A 23,627-nucleotide genomic window follows, 5' to 3' on the forward strand; every position below is an offset into this window, starting at 1 on the left:
CATGATCTTCTTCAAGAATGAAGGACAAAAGGTAGCTAGGTGGCACAGTGGATAGAGCATTGGCCCTGGACCTGAGTTCAAATATGGCCTCTGACATTTAATAATTACCTAGCTGTGTGATATTGTGCAAGTCATATAACCCCATTGCCTTGCAAAAACAAAGCAAAACAAAAAAGAATGGAGGATAAAATATCATGTCTCTCCTTCAAGTGTAACTTTGTTTATTCATTCATCAAATTGATTTTAATTTCTTACATTCAACATATGTATTACATGTTTACTTAGCATTTTGTGTCCCATGGATAGGCAAAGTGGCAGTTTTAGAATCAAACTTAGCTGGGTTCCTACTAACTATGTGACCCTGAGTAAGTATCTTGAACTCTCTATACCTAAGTTTCCTCATCTACAAAATTGTTTCTAAATTCCTCCCACTCTAAATCTATGATCCTATGCCATAAAGAAACACAAGGATATTATTTCTCAAGGATTTTATCATCTAATGTGGTTAGAGAACATGTGTTAAGTTTGTTTTTCAGTTGTGTCTAACTCCTTGTGATCCCATTTAGAGTTTTCTTGGCAGAGATACTGGAGTGGTTTGCCATTTCCTTCTCCTATAAGGAGATGAGGAACTGAGTCAACCTGGGTAAAGGGACTTGCCTAGGGTCACATAGCTAGCAAGTCTCTGAAGCCAGATTTGAACTTGAGATGAGTCTTCCTGACTCTATGACACCTGGACTGACCTAGGAAAGCCTTATATAAGTGCAAAAGAAAGTTCTAAATATTCTGGGTTGTATGAATGAGAAATTTGACTTCTTTTTCCTCTCTGCTCCATGACAAAAGCCCATGGGGATAAAAGAGAGTAAACCTAGACTATAGAGGGTCTAAGCTTTAATTAGGCCTACCTAGGATCTTGGGCTTGTCTCTTAATCTTCCAGGCCTCTTCCCTAAAAAGGTCCGGGGGATTGACAAGAGGCAATGGGGCATAATAAAGGGAATTTGGAAACAGAAGACCAGAGTTCGAATTCTGCCTCTTCCCTTTTTATAGTATATACTTAGAAGACACCTGACTTCACCGGGCCTGTTTCCTCATCCGAAATAGGAAAGTCTGATCCTGTGAGTCGGTGATTCCCCAAATCCTCTTACTCCTATGTCCCGTTCTCTCTGGGGCCGCCAAGGCCTGCCTGAGCTTGGCTCTTCGGTGGGGCTGGTGTACCCACAGGGCTGGCAGCAGCGGGAAGCCAGGGACTGAGCTCAGAAAGTCTTGGGGACCCTGCGCTGCTCCCGCAGGTCTCTGCTTGGAGCAGAACTTCGGGGGGGCAGGAGGAGGCCAGGGCTGAAGGGCTGCCATCCCGAGGGTTCACGGGTGACTTGGCTCAAGCTTCGCCGGTGCCCCTGCCCCCAGCACCCACTCCGGAGATGCCCGCTGGCTCCGCCTCTTTTCCCTGGTCGGCCCCGCCCCGTGGGAGGGGGCGAAGGCGGCGCAGGGGATGTGGATGGGCCCCGGGGGCTCTGAATGCGAGAGGAGGGAAACCCGGGCAGTCTGACCCGGGGAACCCCGAGCCCCGGCAGCGGGAGGGCCTTACCCCGACCCAAGGTCCTCTTGGCCCCGCCCCGCTCAGGCCCCTGGCAGGTCCGTGCCCACCGATTGGACAGTACTCTCCGAGAGGGGCGTGGCGAGTGAGGGCGGGGCGCGGAGGGGGGCGCTGATTGGCTGGGAGGGCGGGGCGGGGCCGAGGGGGGCGGGATGCTGGGGCATCTGAGCGTTCCGCCCCGGGGCGCTCCGGCCCAGAGTCAGGCTGCGCCGCGCCCTTCCCTGTCTCCCGCCCGGCCCGGCCCGGCCCGGCCCGGCTCCACCCGGGGCCAGCGCTGCCCACGTCGCAACCCACCGGGATCCCGAAGGACAAGGTAACAAGCCCCGTCTCTGCCCCGGGCACGGGCCGCTTGCAGCTCTCCCCTAGGCTGTTACCCCAAGTTCACCCTTTTGTCCCCCGTCTTATCCCGGGGGGCTCTGGTGCTACAGCTTGGCCCTGGATGCCCCCCCCTGAACCCTGCCTTCTGACTGCCCCAGCCTCCTCTCCCCACTCTCGGCTCCCTCCTCCCTGCCCTCTTGACCTCTTTCTTGTCCCTTGTTCCCCACTTTTTTTGTGTGTGTCCCCCACATCGACTTTGATCTCTATCCTCTCCCCAGGCTGAGCTATCCCACTTTTAATCTGCCTTTCTCTCTTAGATTCTCCATTTCTCCATCCTTCCATCTTCATGAAGTTAGAGTCATCCTCAGGGCTTCCCTTCCCTTCCCTTTACCTCCTATGTCCAATCACTTGCCAAGTCTATTGATTCTGTTCCCATCATAGCTTTTCCTTTAGCTCTTCCCCTCCAGGGTCATTGCAGCCATCCTAGTCCAGATCCTCCGCTGTTCTTTTCTAGAGCCTGCACCTTCATCTTCTCATCTCCCAGTCTGTCTGTCCCCGCTCCAATTCATCTTTCATACACTGTCAGGTTAATCTTCTTAATATTTTATCATGATCATGGAACTTCCCTTCTCCAAAACCTTCCATGGCTCCCTATTGTCCATGGAATAGAAATATTACATAAATAGAAACACCTGACATTCAAGGCCCCCTACAAACTGATTCCAACCTACCTGCCCATACTAATACCCTTTCAATATTCTGTGTTCCTGCTACCAGGGCTCCTCTTTATTCTTATTCTTTGCCCTGGTTCACATCATAAGGCCTCTGCTCACACCATCCTAATTCCTGGAACAGATTTTTCTGAACTGTCAGATTTCCATCACAATTAACCTAAACATCTCCTTTGCAATTATCTTGTGTCTTTGTATCATAATCATCTTCTCTCATTTACTTGCATTAGATTGCAAACTTCTTGAGAGCAATCGGTGTGGTAATTATTATACTCTAAGATCTAGCATGAGGATATATATATAATATAGTGGAGAAAACACAATATTTAGAATAAGAGGACCTGGGTCTATAACTTACTAACATAATTTACTAAACATGGTCTCATGAGAACTGGGAAAAGCTGGTAGAGTGGAAGCATCCTAGGTAAGGGTTTAGGGAACCACTGAAGGTTTCAGAGAACTGCCATGATTGTGACAGTACATTAAGAAGATTAACCTGACTGTGTGAAGGATGAATTGGAGCAGCAACAGACTGGGACACAAGGCCACCTTCACAGTTTGGGGGCAGAAAAGAGGACTCAGGCTTCAAATAAAGAGACATCCTTCTCTGAGTCTACTAATGGACCTTTTGGGAGAACAAGGTAGGCTTTATAGCAAAAACATTTGAAAACAATAGCTTTACCTTAATCCTGGATGAGTAATCCTTTCAATGGGGATGTAATTGTGGTCAGTAGAGAGGGCTTTTAAATCCCTAGTGTTTTGGTCAGAGGGTAGTTAAATAAAAATTCTATCTAGATTTCAGTCCCGGGAGTCTAGGTCAAGGGAAGACCTTGGGGCCTTGATTTTATTGGCCTCACCTCTAGGATAGCACTTAAAAAGTGACTCCCACTGAGGTAATGAGTAGAAGGTTATGGTATCAATGATGTGTAGCAAAGTCATTGGTCACTAAGATCTCAAAGCACTTTGTAAAATGAATTGCAGTCCTTTCTTCATGAGTCAGTGATGCTATAACCTGTCTGGGAAGTCAAATGATTTGCTGACAGCAAATCCACTTCCATGTTTAGTCTTTCTCTATTCATCTGTCAAAAACCAAACCTATAGATTTCAATTCCTGAGTAGGTTTACCTTGTCATACAGCATTCTGCAATACAGACTCACTTTGCCTGTATACCTCTTTGAAGGTAGGAACCATTTCATTGTTGTCCTTGTATTTTTAGCATCAAGAAGAGTGTCTGGTACATGGTAGAGGCCCAATAAATGCTTGCTGACTGATGGATAACCATGCTCAAAGAAGGAGCTTGTACAATACAGCAGAGGTTAGGGGGCTTTTTTTTCCCCAGAGAAATCACACTAAAGGCCTTTCTGGTGTAAATCCATACCTGTTAGTATTGAGTGCAAGGTCACAGGGGAAATGATAGCTGCCTTCGGATATTTGAAATGCTGTCATTTGAAGACAGAACTAAGAGCAATAGCTGGAAGTTACAAAGAGGCAAGCTGAGGCTTGATGGGAGGTCAAAGCCTCCGAATAATTCAAACCATCCAAAAATATAGTAAGCAGTTCTAGAAGTAATGGGTTATCCCTTCCTAGAAGTCCACAGACAAAAGCTGGATGACTAATTGCCCTGTTTCTTGTAGAAGGGTTTCTTTCCATTCTGAAGTTCTTATATTTTGTGGTCCTGTAATATGGCAGGCTGACCACTGCCATGTGGAGGATATAAGAGAGTTCTCAATAGATCAGGCCCCCCAGCCTCTGAGGAAGGTCAGAGGAAAAAGATGTGGGGCAGTGTAAAGCCCCTGAAGTTGGATAGCCAAAGATTTGGATTCTAATTTCTGTCCAATTCACTATGACATTTGGCAAATTGATTCACTTTTCACATTCACCTCAGTTTCCATATCTGTAAAATGAAATGGTTAAGCTATGTGATCTCAAAAGTCCCTTCCAGGTCTATAAAAACTATTATCTTCATTGAAGAACCTGAGACAGAGGGGAAGAGCTCTCTATCAAGATGTGCACCTCTTCTGGACCACTCATTTCTCAGGCTGAGTCTTTGGGGTGGAAGAGAATTATTCATTGATGGTTATAGTTCACATTTGGTTCACACTTTTTGTAAGCAATCTTTGATCCTAGGATCACAGATTTGGGGTTGGAAAGGATTCTAAAAGCCAGCTAATTTTTTCCTGACTCCAAGAACTCTTAACAATGCCTCATGTTATTTCCCCTGGATTCAGATCATTGTCGATTTGAATTGGGGTATACTGAATTAATTTTGTTGCTACTCATTTTGCTTAGAAACAAAAGGTTCTTTCCCTCTTCTCACCCTAAATGTCTTCCTCAAGAGTCAAGTCCCAGCTGCTTCTTTCCCAGTGACCACTACTCATTAGCCACACCCCAAATTCAGCCCCAAGCTGTTTTTGAGCAGGATTGGCTCTAGCTGTTCCCACTGGCTGGCTAGCTAAAGGCTTGTGATTTCCATCTGGGCTCAAACAGCCAGGGGAGTTACTTGTGAGCTGGGCCCTGGAATTGCCTTGTATTGTACACGTCAGCCCTGTGGGACTGCCAAGACCTTGTGATTTGGGTCCAGTTCTGCTGAGTAAATGTGACCTACCCTGCCAGCTGCCCTCCATGAGCTGCTCCTGGCATTGGGTAGAAGAATACTAAGGGAAAGAAGCTGGGATAGGGCCATGCTAGGGACATAACAAGTCTAGTCTTGTTGACAGGCCAAGGGGAAAGAGGAACTGTAATCCTAGTACTCAAGGACTGATTCATTCAGAATCACCAGATCTAAGTGGAGAATCGTTTTAAATGTTCCCTGGCCCTAGAATAGTTCTTAAGGATTGAACTCCCTATCTAGGGCATGTCATGGACCTCTAGCTATCTGGTGAAGCCTATAGACCCCCTTCCAAGAAGAATGTTTTTAAATGCATAAAATAAAATAGGATTAAAAAGAAAACCAGTCATAGTGAAAAATAAAGCTATCACCTTTTTTTCCCAATAAAATTCATAGGATCCCTGAAAACCCTAGATTTCAATGTCTATTTAGGGAAAGGAAAACTTGTGATCTTATTGATATAGAGAATCTCTCTCCCAATACAGATTGGCTTGTAGTCTGTCACTTAAGAGTCTTACAGTGCTGATTGGGGTAATAGGACAGTCAATGTCTTGCCCAGGGTTGCCCAAACAGTATGTATCAGAGGCAAGAATTGAACCGAGTCTTTCCTAACTTGGTGGCCAGGTCTCTACCCATAAGGGCACAATGCTTCTTTACATAATTATTATTATCCCTGTTTTGCAGATGAAGAAAGTGAAACTCAGAGAGGTTTATGTGGTAATGTGCTTTAAACCTGCTCTCTCTGAAGCTTAATTTCCTTCATATATAAAAATTACTTGGTGAACTCTATATTTCTTAAGCCTTAACTAAACAAAAAATGAAAGATCTATTTCCTGCCTTCAAGGAACTTACAGTCTAGAAAGGAGAGTAAGCTATGTCCATGGAGAACTAATCCTAGGCAGAAGGTGATAAGTGCAGTTGATGTAGAAAGAATACTAGATTTCAAGTTAGAGGATCTGAAATCTGTTGCCTTGTCTGACTTTGGACAAGTTTTTCCCCTCATCTGGATAATCTCTAAATTCTGTGCTTCTCTGATTTTGCAAAACACTTTAAGCATCAATTAAGTGTCCAGCTCTGTTTAATAATTAAGTGCTTTGGTTGATACAAGAGAAGGTAAAACATGGTTCCTGTTCCCTTGGAGTTTAGAATCTAGTTACAGAAATAAGATCTGTGAATCAATAAGATCTAACCCAAGATGGATTACAATGGAATTTTAAATTGTGTGTGGCATACAATTGGGCACAACCAATAAAGGATGAAAAAATGAGGGTAAATTTCATGGATTAGATTGAATTGAGCTTTGAAGGATGAGTGGAAATTGAATAAGTGAAGGGGACCAAGCAGGAAGAACAATGTAAAAAAATAATAATAATGTAAAGAAACAATGTGTGGGGAGAGGCATGTTTGTAAATCACTGAGGAGCCCTGCCTGGGTAGCATTTAAGAGCTTAGTATCTTCTAAGATACTAAGAGTTAGGACTACAAAGAAAGGCAGGAATAAGAATCTGGCTCTCAAAGAGTTCACTTTCTATTGGGAAAGACAACATACAAATGAATTATGTACATCTCAGAAAGAAGGGACCAACAGCTGGGGATTGATCCTAAAGAAGGTGGGATTCAAGATCAGAGAGACCCCAAGGGAAGTCATAGGAAAAAATAAGTTAGACATGTAGGGTATTCTCAAGAATGAAGAGTTTTAGCTACATCTCATTCCTTCAACAATTGTCATCATATTTGGAGTCAGGGAAAGTGAATTTGGGCCATTTGGAGAGACTGCATAACAGAGTAGATTCAGAGCTGAACTTGGAGTTGGAAAGTTGCATTTGAATCCTATCTCAGATACTTCCTAACCAGATAACTCTGGGCAAGTTACCCTCTGAACCTCAGTTTCTTCTTTTATAAAAATGGAAATAATATTAGCATCTACCAGACATCATTACTGTGTGAATCAAATTGGTGAATAATATAAAGCATTTATGAGATAATAATGTAAAATACCTTATAAAACATGGAAGAACTATATAATTGACAGCTATTATTATAAAATGGCAGCTAAGTGGATAGAGCACTGGACTTGGAATCAAGAAGGCCTCTTCATGAGTTCAAATACTGCCTCAGACACTTACTGAGTGACCCTGGACACTTAACCCTGTTTCCCTCAATTCCTCATCTGTAAAATGAACTGGAAAAGGAAATTATACTCTAGTATTTTTGCCAAAGACACCAGATGGGGTCATAAAGATTCAGACACAACTGAACAACAATAGTTATTTCTAAAATGGGGTATTTTTACTTGCTTGTCCCCACAGGTGGGGAGAGAAAGGGAGAGATGAATGACTAACTTAAAAAGACATTGCCCTAGGTCAATAAGCCCATATCAGCTTTGGGGAGGGCCTGTGATATTCTTCATCACATATTTGATGACCCAGACTGATGTGAGAAGTATTAAGTGTAGTAGAAAGAACATAGAAATTGTATTCAGAAGATCATGAGTTCAAATTCCAATAAGAGCTCTGCTGTTCTATGCACAATCTCAATTTCCTCATAAAAAAAAATGAGAGTTTTATCTAATGTTCACTCAATCTAATGTTCACTTCCATCTCCAAACCCTTCCTAATCTTAAGAAGAAGCTTTCATTGGTTATAGGAAGGAAGGGAGGGAGAAAGGAAGGAAAGAAAGAAAGGAGGAAGGAAGGAACATTTATTAACCACCTACTTTGTGCTAAATCTGGAAAATTCCTTTTGCCTACTCCCTGGGGAGGCTGGGTCCTTAATGATGACTATTGGTGTTTTGCTAAGCCACCCTACTTGTGGGAAGTCCTTTTATGGTTAGAAGCAACAAAGACACCTAAGGTTCCCTGAGATTTCCCATCCCCCATAATTCTCACTAGACCTTTCTCTTGCTCACTTACCTTTGGTACTAGATAGGCCATGGCTACACTTTGCTCTTTCAACTTTGGTTCCATCTTAAACTATCACTGAAAATTAACAGCTGAGTTGTTGTTTTTAATGCCACTTATTTAATATCCATGTGGGAATTTTTATCTTCATGCCAAAGATTTTCACTGGTAAGAAGGAAGATTAGATAATGCCCAGATGTTGTCATCTCAGCAGATGGCCTCTTTCCCCCTAGCAATCTAAGAAACGGTGATATGAAGAGAGTCTAGCAAGAGCAATTATTATTATTTTCTGTCCCTCAGCAATCAGACCCCAAATTAAGTGGTGACTTTTTAATTTGCTCTTTGCTTTTTTATCCCTAAATGATAGCATTTTACTTCACTGGTAAGGAAAAATGAGAGCTTTCCATTTTTCCTGACTGTGCTGTATTTACCAAGAAGAAAAATCTAAAAAACACACTGAGACCCACTGAGTAAAACAGAGCAGAGCTTTAAATGAAGATAATCATGACACATTGAGTGTGAAATTGAATTCTGACCTAGAGAACAGAATTGGTTAATCTCTGGCACAGGTAGTTCCCTTCAGGGTAGCTGTAGGTTCCCTGTACTATTCCCAGATGACCTCCTTCCCCTTCAGAGAAACAGAGTAAGCACTGGGTCTGGAAGAGTCACTCAAGACTAAGGGAGGAGTTCATCTCTGTCTCTGGCCATCCTATGACTGATGGTTTTTGTTTTGTCTTCCTGGAGTTTCTTTTCTTCCTTTAAGGGAAGAATATGTCTATTCTAGGTACTTCAAGTCACACGTAGCTTGCCCCAGAATCATAAAATATCAGGGTTAGAAGGGCACCTCAGAAGGTAACACATACAAGAGCAGGAATCACCTCTGTGACTTCCCTGTTATCTCTCCTTGAGCACTTCTAGTGACAGGATACTCACTACCTCTTGAGAAAATTCATTCATTTTTTACAAGGTGGAAAATCTGCAGCATAAAGCTTTGTTAGCAAACTGGAATCACTCTGAGTTGGGGCAACAGAAGGATAATGACACTATTGAGGGGGCAAACTCAAGTCATTGAAAACAAGAAAGAAAGACCTGGGGTGGGGTGTAACCCTGAATCTACCTCCTAATGTACTCAAAATGGAAGACAGTGGAATAGAGTGGCTTTATCTTACACATGGTGTGATGTATTGAATTGTTAGCTCTAAGTCAGCCATCTCCCTGATGTTCCATACTGCATAGTCATGTCTTTCCTAACACTGACTCCTGGAACTCAGTTCTGTCACTGCCTCTCAGAAGACACTTGGCCAGATGAGCACAGAGGAATGAACAGTACTGAAGTCATTCAATCTCATTGAGTGGAATATTTACTTGGCACCTCCTCTTTCCTCTATCTAGACATTCACCGGAACCTTCTCCCCATGATTTCTTCCCCCTCAATGATGTCTTTTTCCCCACTAGCAGCAGTGACATCACCTACCCTTGCCTTCCAAACCTCTATTATGTAGCCTCTACCCGTTAAAAAGTAAGCTCCTTGAGGACACCATTTTATTTGCTTACATTTGTACTCCTCAGGGTTTATTTAGTAACTAGCACATAATGCTTTCTAAATGATCTATCCTGTTAACAACTTACTGATGGTTTTGAAATCTATATTTAGTCAAATAAAATGGAACACTATATAGGTCAGGAGGACCTGAGTTCAAATCACAACAATTAGCTAGCTGTGTGACCTTGGGCAAATCACTTAACCCCATTGCCTTGCAAAATCAAAAACAAATTTTTTTAAAAAGAATGTATTGTAGTGTAGAGAATAGGTAGTCATCCTCAGTACCAAGGAGATTTGGGCTCAAGTCCTGACTGACAACTCTGGCCAAGTCATTTAAAACTTTTAGGGCCCCCAGGTAACTAAGACTGAGCAGTTCCTGATTCGAATTGAAAAAGGGAATTTCCTATTGGGGAGTTCCTTATTCCAGTGAAATCACTGGATCCCACAATGAAAAATAAGTTGAATGCTTAGCTCTCTAGATCTTATTTGTCCTGGAATTTGGTTTTATCCAGTACTGTTCAGATAAATAGGTATTACCTGGGGGTTTTGAAATCTATAGAGTCTTTTTTGGTAATGATATTTAACCCATATAATCAACTAGACATTCCTCCCCATATCTCTACACCCTCCACCCCACCTCCACTTCACCCCCACCATTTTTCTGACCCTGAAGTTGTGGCCCTTTAGTCAGTAGTTTTAAAAAAAACAAACCAAAGTATCTTCATAGTCCTTCCTTGCTGCTGTTCTGTGGAGCTCAAGGAGACTTCAAAATCTTTTCAGAGGGGCCTGCCAAAGAATTAGATGGAATCTTATGATCCCTTTCCCCACCATCCTAGACCTAGCTCCTCCATGTTCATTTTCTTCTTTCTCAGTGTTTGTTCTGAGTCATTATCTCCACTCCAGTCTTGTTTTTCCACCCTTTGTACTATAATTTTTATGCCTCTCCCTCTCCCACCCCCTTCTTGATAACATCCAGAAGACATTGCTGAGATTAGTAGTCACCCAGTTTAACTATCAGCAGCATTTCCTTGTCACCAGTGTAATCTGAGCATAAAGTCACTGGAAAGCCTTGAGAAGGGTGTGGGGTCTTGCCTTTCACTGAGAACTCTACAGGCATCTTTGGAAAGTCAAACAAGTGTCAGACTTGTTGGGTCTCATTATACTAAGCTATATCAGACATCTGCATGAATCTGAGTCACCCTTTCTCAAAATCTGAAGGCTTAAACAGATTTGAACTAAGACACATGAAAGTACTTTGAAAAGTATAAGGTAAAATAGAAATATTAATATTCTCATCTTTATTAATGGGAGAAAAGGAAGGTTGTAGATTATAAAATTCTTAAAAAATAACTTTTCACTGCTTTCAATCACCCAACTAATCAATATTTATAACGCATCTACTATGTGCTAGACATTGCCAAGCACTTCTATATGCATATTGAGATACACATATTTAAGTTTATAGATTTAAAGCTAGACTGAACCTTAAAGTTTATTTAATTCAGTCCCCTCATTTTACAATTGAGGAAACTGTGGCTCAAAGAGCATTAAAGATCACACAGGTAGAAAATAGCAGTTATGGTTTGAACTCAGAGTCTCTTGACTTCAAATTGTTCTCTTCATGCTAATCTACACTATCTTTTCATATGGGAATCTCTTTTGAGTCAATTGCAGTCTGGGATCCAGTTGGTCAATAGTGGGGAGTCCCATGTGGTCACAGATAAACCAATTGTGGTTGTTTAAGAGGTAGCTATATTTTTTGGTATTTATGGTAATTCCTCTATCCAGTGACTTCTAGAAACAACAAAAGAAATAATTTTGGCATGAACTCCATCTGCGGGTAGGAAGTGGGGCTTTAGACCATTACCCAACAGTCATGGCCTTCTCCATCAGGGAACAGATCTATTCTCCTTCCTCAGAACCTTGACTCAATGATGGCTAGATGAACCAGAAAACAGCTTTGGTCTTTTTCCAGGCTAGAGATTGTGTATATGTGTGCTTAAGAAGGGGAGTGGGAAGTTCACCTGCTTCCTCTTCAAAGATCGGAACTGAGTCATGCGTGGTGGGTAAAACTTGAGTAAAACACATTTCTCTTCATTTCCTCCTTTGCCTTCCTCTAGCACTGGCTTCTGAGAATGCAGAAGCCAGAAGTCATGTCTGTTCTCACCCAAATTAGGCAAGTGGACCAGTGACAGTCAGGTTTCTTTTTATTATTCCTCCTCTTCTTCCCTCTCTTCTTCCAACCCTCCTTTCTTCGTCTCTCTCTCATCCCCCTCTCCTTCCCTCCCTTTTCTGACCTCAAGTCTCAAAAATTCTACATTCCCCCCTCCTCCAACCTGAACCAAATGAGCTCCCATGGATATGTCTATATTTACTAATTAGCTGGAGTATATAATTCAAATCAAAGGCCCACAAGAAAATGTCAGTCAAACAGGCAGGTAGGTGGCACAGTCAGTTCAAATCCTGCCTGAAATGCACTAGCCGTGTGACCCCGAGTAAATCATTTATCCCTGTTTGCCTTAGCTCCTCATCTGTAAAAGGAGATGGATAAGGAATGGCAAACGACTCTAGTATCTTTGCCAAGAAAATTCCAAATAACTGAAAAATGACTGAATAAATGCTATAATAAATAAGGATACAAATAAATAAATGAGGATACAAAGGAAAGTAAAAGACAGTCCCTTTTCTTAAGAAGCTCACAATCTAGGGGCAGCTAGGTGACACAGTGGATAAAGCACCAGCCCTAGAGTCAGGAGTACCTGGGTTCAAATCCAGTCTCAGACACTTAAGTGGCCTTGGGCAAGCCACTTAACCTCATTTGCCTTGCAAAAACCTTAAAAAAAAAAGAAGCTCACAGTCTAATGAGGGAAACAACTATGGACAAACAAGCTACCAACAGGATAATTTGAAAATAATCAACAGAGGGAAGGCAATAGAATTTAGGAAGGCTTCATGTAGAGGGCGTGAAAGAAGTGAGGAAAATCACAAGGCAGAGATGAGAAGACAGAGCATTCCAGACATGCCAGACAACCAGTGAAAATGCCCAGAGTCAAGAGATGGAACAAGAAAAGTCACAGTAAAACTGTTCTCCCATGGACCTGAGATACCTTCTTCCATCAATAGAAATACCATCAATGGAAAGAATAGCCTCACACCTGTAGGAAATGTGTGTGACCTGAACTCATGTATGAAGAGATATACATAGAAAATTGCATGTGACCAGGATACCAGCATGAGAATAGTAGTCACCCAGACATAGAGAATACTCATGACCAGGGCACATTGAGAACATGTGTGACCAGTTCACAAGCATGACCAGGACCAATGCATGAGGAGATACACAGAACATGTGTGTCCAGGACACAAACATGAGGAGATACAGAGAACATTCATGACCAGGACCCATGCATGAGGAGATACCAATAGAGAACACATGTGGCCAGGATACAAGCATGAGGAAATATACAGAAAGAACACTCATGACCAGGACCAATACATGAGGAGATACCCATAGAGAACACATGTGGCCAGAACACAAGCATGAGGAGATACACCTAGAAAACATATGTGGCCAGGACACAAGCATGAAGAGATACCCTTAGAGAACACATGTATCCAGGACACAAGTATAAGGAGATACACAGAGAGAGCATTCATGACCAGGACCAGTACATGAGGAGATATACCTAGAGAACATGTGTGACCAGAGTCCATGTATGATATATGCATAGAGAACACTCATAACCAGGACATAAGCATGAGGAGATACCCATAGAGAACATGTGTGAACAGAACACAAGCATGAGGGGATACCCATAAAGAACACTCATGACCAGGACCCCTGCATGAAGACAAACACACAGGGAACATGTGTGACCAGGATCTGTGCATGAGGCGATATACATAGAGAACATGTGTGACCAGGATACACAAGTGGTAAAGCAGTTTCTGATATAATGGCCTGGAAAGAGCAAAGTCTGGAAGAAGGACTGATGGTGTTTTTTGGTGATCACATCTTGCCAACCCCAAACCCAGCGTGACTTTTGGAGTTTGAGGTCTCTGCCAGGGGTGCTGAATCTACCCAGCATTGCCTCCTGCTGATCCAAGCTCACAGTAGAAGGCAAGCTTCTGGAGCTGTTCTCTTCCTCTGCTTTCTACCCTTTTATCTTCAAGCACGGAGACATAGAGATACACACACACACACACACACACACACACACACACACATACACATACACATACATATATAGCTAGTTATTTAGGTAGATATTTTACATAATGAGACATATGGCTACTGCTCTTTTAGGAAGCAAAACCTTAACATACCCATTTATTGGACAAAACAAGAACTCTCTATGACTTTTCTCCAAAAGCAATGAATGGATGTATCTGTTTTTAGAAAGTCATGGCTAAAATTGGCATTTCCTTCCCCCAGGGAAATTCCTTGATCCACTCACTAAGTTCCTAGTTTTCCATTTTTTCCTCTCCAAGAGAAGGTTAATCTCTATCAAAATCCTCACCCTGATTTAGGATTAGAAATTCCTTGGGGGTCCTGCCTTAATTTCTGATTTGAATCCTATGCCCCCAAACTAACTAGGATGGACTGTGGATAGAACACTATTCCTGGTTTCTGGAAGACCTGAGTTCAAATCCTGCCTCAAGACACAAGCTATGTGACCCTGGGCAAATCATTTAACATTTGTCTTGGTTTCCTCAACTGGATAATCTAGAAAATACTAGCACCTAGCTCCCAGAGTTATTATGATGCTATAGGCATGGTGTAGGATGCAGTAGGCACGTAATAATTGCTCATTTCCTTCTTTTCAACCTCATGACAACTGTGTCATAGGAATGTCAGGAATAGAATTCTGTGGGTACCACCCCATGGATTTGAGGGGATCCCAAAATTATTTTAGATTGGTAAATAGAGCTGAGCAAGCACTTAAAAGCATCTTCCTAGCTGTATTCTGACCTTTTAATATGTAGCCCATTAAAAAATAAATTAATTTAATTTAATTTTTAAAAAAAAACAACAAACATTTCCAGGCTTTAATCCCAGTCTACATATTGGCAAATTGAAAACCCACTGCCTAGTGAAATAAGCTGTCAGTATGGGTAAGAAAGCATTTGCCACTGCCCCCAGGGAGCTCACCTCCCACTTTCAAAGGAAGTCTCTAAGAAAGTGAGGTTTGCTATATAGAATTTTGCTTTTCAGCCAACTTGTTTCCAATTCATCTGTTCTGTATGTCACAGGATACCTGAGGTGTAAATTAGTTCTTTCTAGAACGTAACTGGTTCCCAGAGATCGTTTCCCAGATTGAAATGCTGGTGAACTGGCTGTGGCTGATAGTTTTGGCAGTGCAAACCCAAATGGGGAGAATTTTCAGAGCCTTAGTATTTGGGGGTGGGGGTGGGGTAGAGAGTGGGATCCAAAAGAGAAAGAGTTCATTGATAGAATGTAAATGCTTCCCTTAAGCCAAGAGATCCTTTTACTTTTTTTGGTTTTGTGTCACCTCCACATCTAGTTCGTTGGTCAGTAGATGTTTAATGAATTCTTTTTGATTGATTGATTGATTGATTGATGTGATGTAGTGGAAAAAGTCTAGAGTTGGAATCAGGATACAATAAGGTTAAAATCTTGGGTCCCTTCTACTTCATATTTACAGAATAGCTGTATGATCATAGACAAATCATTTTTCCTCTCTGAAGTCAGTTTCCTAGTATGAAACTACCAACTTCACTGCCATTGTTATGAATAAAGTACTTTGTAAATTTTGAAGTGCTATATAAATTTGAATTACATTGCTTTTTATTATGAATTTAACAAATACCAACCTTTCATTATACAAAAAACAGAGATGATTCCTTGTGAATCTGAATTTCTATTTTTTATATATATATATATATATATATATATATATATATATATATATATATATATATAAATTAATTATATGGGAGGGGAAGTGTTTGTTTTAAGTGACATCCTATCATTTAGCATTGATAACAAACTGCTCTGCTTCTCTGTATCCCCTTATGAACCTTATTCTACTCTTTGAATTTTTAAATGTTTCCTTGATATATTTTTCTTTTTTCTTTTTTTGCATTTCCCCACTCCTCCCAAAGTCCCTCCCCCTCAAAAAAAATCATCTTACATTTAAGTATAGTCTACTCTAGAAAAATAAATTCGTACATTGACAATGCTTGAAAAATGTATATCATGCTTCACTTCTAGACCATCATCTCTGCCAAGAAGTAGGAAGCATATCTTATTATTGAGCCACTATCGGTCATTGCATTGATCAGAGTCCTTAAGTCTTGCAAAGTTATTTTCTTTTTCATTCTTGAAATCATTGTATAAATTGTTCTCCTGGTTCTGAGTACTTCATTCTTCATCAATTCATGCAAATTTTCCAGACCAAATCAATCTCTTTTGTCATTTTTTATGTTATAATGATTTTGTGTTACTTTCACATACCACAATATACTTAGCCATTTCCAAATGGATGAGCATCCCCTTTGTTTCCAGTTGTTTGCTATGTAAAGAAGTGCTGTTACAGATATTTTGGTACTTGTAGACCCTTTCCTTTTGTCTTTGATCGCTTAGTGCATATATACCCAGTAGTCTATTAAGAGGCCATTGTGGTAATCTAGGTGAGTGGTCAGAAAGACCTGAACTAAGGTCCCTTAGTGCATATATCTAGTAGTCTATTATTGGTTCAAAGGGTATACACACTAGTGACTGGGGGTAGATGGAATTTCATCCCAAATTGATTTCTAGAACAATGGACCAATTTACAGCTCCATCCATGGTGGGGCTTGCCCTGCAAGATTAGCATGCCTGTCTTCCCACTTCCCTCCTACAAGCAACATTTTCCTTTTTTTAACTTCTTTGCGAATAATGTTACTTCTTGTTTCAGTTGTTTAATAGGTCTATGATGATCTCATCAATACGGGTACTTCCTCTAGCTGCTCATTGCATCCCATTCCCAGCCCTTCCTCCTTCAGAACTCTTGGCTATATTTTCCTATAAATCCTTCTTGGATGGGGCAGGGAAGAGGGAAAGGAGTCCTCCCATGCACAGAACATCATTCTCCAGGTCTTTTAACATCATGTGAATACCATTTGTACTGGACTGTCCTCCTGTCAGCCCTTATGCATATGAAGTGATCTTTTGCATAACTTCTTGCAAATAGAGTATTACTGGCAATAGGCTGCAGTCTATTTACACCCACTATATGTCTCTCTATTACTTTCTTCATTTTTCAAAATATTTTATCCTTCAGAGACTGTGATATTCCATAATTCACATCTATCATTGAAAAAAAATATTGGTTTTAAAAGGTTGTTTTGGTTGCAAGGAGTAACTTGAAAGTATTGGGTAATCTCCCAAATACTCTCTAACCTGCTTTCTTCTGTTCATTTATGATCCCAGCTAATTAGTCTTCTGTAGTGTCTGTCCAAGATGTTTCCTGATGGACTAAATCTACAGACAGTCCATCCAACTGCATATCATAATGTGGACAATAGGCATTATTCACCCACTTGGTTTTTACTATATGAATTTCTAAGCTGAATTCTTTAAAGAGACTCTGTAGTTATTAGGGCCTGATGTAATCAGCACAATCCTATTATCTCTCCTTTATGCAAATGACTCCCAGATCTGCATATCCAATCCTAGTCTCTCTCTCTCCTGACCTATATATAGGCTCACTTCACCAACTGCTTGTCATTTATCTCCACTTAAAAGTCTTGTAGGCACCTGAAATTCTGTGTCCAAGATAATAATGGCTGCCTTATTATTATTATCTTTCCAACACTGAAACCCATCCCTTCTAATCACCTGGGTTTACAAACTTGGGAATGATTCTCTGGTGTTTCTCATACCTTACCTACTATATACAATCATTAGCTTTACCCTCAAACCCTCCTCTTTTTCAAATCTTCCTATTTCTGCTGAAATACATTCTTTCAGGCTCCCAAATTTCTAATTTTCTAAAATTATCGAATTTCTAAATTTCTGAAATTATCAACTCTTCACTCTCATATCTTATATCCAAATCCTTTCAGATGTTAGTTTCTACCTCCACAACATCTCTTACATCTAACCCCTCTGTCCATACAACTTCTACCTTAGTTCAGATCTTTCTGACCACTCACCTAGCTTAACCACAGTGGCCTCTTAATTGGTCTCCATTCCTCAAGTTTCTCACCATTCCAGTCTATCCTACAAAGTAATTTTCTTTAAGCACAAATCTGACTATGTGACCAATCAACCCTAATGGCTCCCTAATGACTCTAGATACTTCTCTGTTTAGTTTTCAAAGTCATACCAAAGTCATACCCCAAACTATCCTTTCAGCCTCATTAGATAGAATTTCTTGTACCCTGGGATTCAGTTAAACTGGCATTTTCTCTCTGTTCCTCACACATAACATTCATCTCTCATTATTTGAGCCTTTCTCTGCCCCATCCACATTCCTGGAAAGAGTTCCCCTTTTTTTTTTTTCCTTGCAGATGCAGGTCAAACCCTATCTTTTGCAAGGATGTTTTCCTTATATTGGAGTACAAATAAGCTAGAAACTAGCTAAATGACCTAAGAACTATCCTCCTTGGAACTAAGAGGGAATGTCTCAGAAGACAATATATAACCACCATCTGTATCTTGCCTGGTTGATTTAGCTAAAAAGGATAAAACTGCAAGCCTGAGAGTTGAGTAATGACTGAAGGGGATGGGTCTGGAAGTCACTGAAGGAACCAGGAGCTTGTCTATTTTTCCATGTGACTCAGTGTGTTGTGGGGGAGGAAAATCAGAGAAGTTGAACCCAATATTGGGAGATGGTAGTCAGAGACGTGCTGTTCCTGGGAGGAGCCAATTTTCTGCGAAGGTGAAAAGATGGAAGAAGCTAGAAGGAAGAAGGCTGCTCTGAAGGAAGGTTTGTTTGTTAATAATGAAATGAATTTTAGAGGATATTATTGAAGGGGATAAGGACAAGGGAGAGGGAGGGGAGAGGTAGATGAGAGTGAGGAATCAGAATATGCAATCAAGGAAAGAAGGTGTTTTTCTAGGTGGCTTTCAATTCCCTCTCCCCTCTCCCCACCCCCCACAGCAAGAGGGTATGTACTCTACTAGGTGGGCTATAGAGGAGGGAGGCTTACCATCCGGGCTAGTCCCAGTGAGCTAGTGGCAGTGGCTGGTCTGGGTGGCCAGATGGCAAGATCCTTGTATCTGGATCTACAGAAATGGAGGAAATATCCATATCATTGAGGCCATAGATTTCATTCAAATACTGATTATATTGGTATTGATATTTAGAGAATTGTTGGATAGTTAACTCTTTGGCTATATCTGTCAAGAAATCTTGTCTGAGCTTAACTTACACAGGAGACATCATGTTGGAGGAGTATCTATAACACTAGATTTTTTTCCTATCAAGTTGAATGCTTTTTCAAGACTAACAATAACAGTAACAAAAAAAGCACAGTAGAATTTTGTTTTCTCTGCGTCTTTTAGTCAACAGTGTAAAACCTTTCTGTGAGTTGCAAAACTGTGAAAATATGGTCTGCTGGAGAAAATAGTATGAAAGCCTTCTTATTTCCTTCTTATAGTTTCATTATTGAATCCTTCAATATGTGCTTATTTTATTCTCATAAAGACTTTATAGAGATGAGGAATATGCATGTTTTAACAATTGTTGTTATTCTCTTGATACCCTTTTTTAAAAGAGAGAGAATAAAATCATCTATGATTTTTCTTCCAATCATTTATCATCCCTTCTCTTAGCTATCTTGAGATTTCTTCAACTCCCCCCCCCCCCCCCGCAAAAAAAGAACTTGGTGCTTCCAGCACAAATTTTTTCAGAGTATGATTGGTCTAGCTGTTTTCCTTTTCTTTGGTGCCAATGGGGCCTGAAATGTTACCATACCAAAAAAAGTGGCTGTTACACTTCCATCAATGAAGAAAATTGTTTCAACTTTATAGAAATGTTGACATGTTCAGTTTTTTATGTATCTGTTCTGTTCCTTCCAGTTAAATCTTTAAATGCCCATAGGATGATATGACCTATTAGGGTCTCATGACAAGCTTTCTGCAAATTTATTTTTTCTCCACCATTATTTGATGTTTTATGAGGTAATACAATGAATAATAAGTACAGGACAAGTCGTTCTTGCCTTGAAGTGTACTAAGGAGATAACTGAAATGAACTGGAGTAGGAGAGCCTGTTACTTGCTAAGTTGATATTTCTGAACCTAAGCACTAGATAAAGGAGGCAAGGTCAGAAAGAAATTCATCTGAAAAAAGATACAAGATTTTGAGTAGGTTGAAAGCTCAACATAAGTCAATGGTGTGTCTGGCCTCCAAAAATAATATTTGTGCAATCTTAGGCTGAATGAAGAGCAACATAGTATCTAAGCCTAGGGAGATGCTATTCTAGCCTAGGACAGATCATGATGGAGCATCATGTTCAGTTCTGAGTGCCACATGCTAGGAAGGGAGGACATCCATAACAGTAGGTACCCCCTACCTCTCTTCTTTTTCCATGTCCTCTGTCTTTGGTACTCAAATCTGCTTCATGTGTTCAATGACCATCCTCATGAACATGTCTCCTAGCCCTTTATATCTATCCCTAGTCTCCCTCCTCCTACTCCTGCATTATTTTGTGTTCTGCCCCTTCTGGGAATCTCCAACTGCATTAGGTATTTCAAACTCACCATATCCAAAAAGAGCACTTAGCATATTTACCCTCCAATCTACTTTCCTCCTCCAAACTTCCCTATTTCTATTGAAAGCATCACCCTTTAGAAGTTTTAGAAAGCTTAACCTATTCCTCAGTTCTCTTTCCCCCACTAATAATAACAATAGCAACAATAACACTTTAAAGTTTGTTTGATCTTCAAAATAACTTTGTGAGGTAGCTGCTATTATTTATCCCCAACTGGCTGGGAAAGGTTAAATGACTTGCCCAGAATCATATAGCTCAGAAGTGTCAGAAGCAGGAGTTGAGATCAGGTGAACTCCAACAGATCTCTATTTACTTCACCACCTAGTTAATTCATATCCAGTAAGTTGACAAGTTTATTAATTATTGTGTTTATATAGCTATTATTTGTTGATTTTTTAAAAGGCATTGAATTTAGTGGTTCAAAATGTAGATTTGAAGGCACTCCTTTAACAAGGTGTCTCCCATGTTAAGTTTCCACTTCCATAATATCTATACTACCATCCATCTCTCTAAAAATCACAACCACCCTCCTAATTTAGTTCCTAATCACCTTTCACCTGCACTGTTTCAGCAGCTACCTGATTGATGTCCAGTTTCCAATCATTCCCATTTCAAATCCATCCTTCACACAGCTGCCAAAATAATTTTCCTAAAATTTAAAGCAGACTGTGTTACAAACCTGCTCAAGTCATCCTCAGTGCCTTTCTAATGCCTCAACAATAAAACACACATCCATCAGTTTGACTTTCAAGATCCCTCTCAATTTAGCTTCAGCCTACCTTCCCAGGCTAACCATATGTGATTCCCTTCCAGGTGTGCCACATTCCAGTCTCACTAGTCTACACTATTCCCCAAAACTGATGGGGAGAGGTAGATGAGAGTGAGGAATCAGAATATGCAATCTAGGAAAGAAGTTGTTTTTCTAGGCTGCCTTCAATTCCCTTTCCCCCTCCCCCCACCCACAGCAAGAGGGTATAAACTCTACTGGGTGGGGGATAGAGGAGGGGCTCACCATCTGGGCCAGTCCCAGTGAGCTAGTGGCAATGACTGGTCTTGGCACCTCCATGCCCTTACACAGTCAGACTGCTCTCTTCCCCACCTCCCCTTGCCTGGAATAGAAATGAGGATGGAGGGAAGGGAGTATTCTACTTACCTTCAAGTCTCAGAAGGGCTACCTTGTTGAAGAATATTCTCTGTTCTGCTTGGCACCAGAGGGCAGAACCAGGGGCAGTGTGTGTAAACTGACTCTTTTTGAACATTCAGTCCACTCAGTGCCTTCTGGTTGTTTTTTTTTTTTCTGATGAATTGTTTTCCAACCATTCCCTCATCTATCTTATGTTTGAATTCAAAAAACATCAGCTTTGTAAAAAGCTTTTTATGTACTTCTACCTGATTTCATATCAGATATCTCTCCATAATACTTTAAGGGCAGGCACTGTGTGTCTTCTACTTATTACTAATTGCATTAACCTCATAAAGCAGCAAATAAAGGTGAAGGAAAAAATGATTTTGCAGAAAGCTTGCCATGAGACCCAATTAGGTCAGATTACCCTAAGAACAGACACATGAAAAAATAGATGTTAGAAAGGTGGATTTACACTTGGTGGAAGGAAAAGCTTTCTAATAATTAGGACTATCCAAATACTTAATGAACTGTTTTAATGAACTAGAAAGGTAGTGAATCCCTTCTCATACAAAGACTAGATAACTACTTCTTATAGATAGGATTCTTTTTCAGATATGTATTGGACTAAATATTCTTTTTATAAAATTTATTACTTATTACTTTTACATTCTTTTTTAAAATTTTGATTTCCAAATTCTCTCCCTTACCCCCTCTATTGAGAAGGTAAGCAATGTGATATCAACTATGCATATGAAATCATGAAATGCATACTTATATATTAGCCATGTTGCAAAAAGCAAGAAAAATAAAGTGAAAAATTATATTACAATCTGCAATCAGACTTCATCAGTTTATTCTCTAGAGGTGAATAGCATTGTACATCAAGAATCCCAGGAAATTGTCTTGGATCAAAATATTTATTGATCAGAGGAACTCTTTCACAATTGATCATCATTATAATATTGCTATTACCATGCACAAATATTCTCCTGGTTGTGCTCCCTTCACTTTGCATCAGTCCATATAAGTCTTCTTGGGTTTCAAAAAACTAATAATAAAATTCATCTGGAAGAATAGAAGGTCACAAGAATCAAGGGAATCAATTGAAAAAACTAGGTCATTTTTTTTCAGTGTATTCTGGTACAATTCCATCACACCACAACTTGTTCAGCCATTCTGAAATTGATGGACATCCCTTCAATTTTCCAGGTTTTTGCTGCCACAAGAAAGATGCTATAAATATTTTTGACCATAGAGGTCCTTTTCCTTTATCTGTTTGGAATAAAGACCTAGTCATGCTATTACTGAATCAAAAGGTATGCTCGGTTTATAGCCCTTGGGGTGTAGTTCCAAATTATTCTCCAGAATGGTCAAACCACTGCATTAGTGATCCAGTTTTTCCACTTCTTTCAACATTTGTCATTTTCCTTTTCTAGTATGTTAACTAATTGATTAAGTGTGAGAATGTGTCTCAAATCTATCTTAATTTGCATTTCTCTAATTAATAGTGATTTAGAGCATTTTTTCATATGACTGTAGAAAGCTTTGATTTTGTCTTCTGAAAACTGCATGTTCATATCCTTTGACTATTTTTCAATTGGGGAATGGTTTTTATTTTTTTTATATTTGACTTACTTAATATTTGAGAAATGATGCCTCTATCAGAGAAACTTGCTGAAAATTTTTTTTCCAGATTCCTACTTTCCTTATAAACTTGGCTTGATCTAAAAGGTATGTTTTTCCATGTTTCCCTCATTTACTTGTGATATCAGCCTTTATGTCTAAATCATTTATCCCTTTTGACCTTATCTTGGTATTCATCATGAGATGTTAGTCTATGCCTAGTTTCTGCCAAATTGCTTTCCAGTTTTCCCAGAAAATTTTGTTAGATATTGGGTTTATCAAACACTCAATTTCTATGATCATTTACTATTGTGTATTGTGCATCTTATCTATTCCATCATTCTATTTCTTAGCCAGTAACAGCTTGCTTTGATAGTTACCACTTTGTACTATAATTTGGTACTAGTACCACCTTCCTTTACATTTATTAATTGATTACCTTGGTATTCTTGACCTTTTGTGC

General features: G+C 40.2%; 1 protein-coding gene across 3 annotated transcripts in view; it reads left to right on the forward strand.

The window, feature by feature from the left end:
* The first annotated feature begins 1,738 nt into the window (after nucleotides 1-1,738).
* Nucleotides 1,739-23,627, forward strand: part of PLEKHF1 (pleckstrin homology and FYVE domain containing 1) — a 30,108-nt gene continuing 8,219 nt past the window's right edge. The window contains exon 1 of one of the 3 annotated variants that reach the window (XM_074211446.1): nucleotides 1,739-1,905. Coding sequence is in view for 2 of the 3 variants with exons in the window: in XM_074211444.1 (XP_074067545.1) it covers nucleotides 3,153-3,282 (130 nt within the window). In the remaining variant the exon portion in view is untranslated. Of the gene's footprint in view, nucleotides 1,906-1,935; nucleotides 3,283-16,366; nucleotides 18,628-23,627 lie in introns of those variants that run through there. The other 2 variants (XM_074211444.1, XM_074211445.1) reach the window with 2 other exon arrangements.

This window comes from Macrotis lagotis, chromosome 1 (assembly GCF_037893015.1).
Source record: "Macrotis lagotis isolate mMagLag1 chromosome 1, bilby.v1.9.chrom.fasta, whole genome shotgun sequence".
NCBI lineage: Eukaryota > Metazoa > Chordata > Mammalia > Peramelemorphia > Peramelidae > Macrotis > Macrotis lagotis.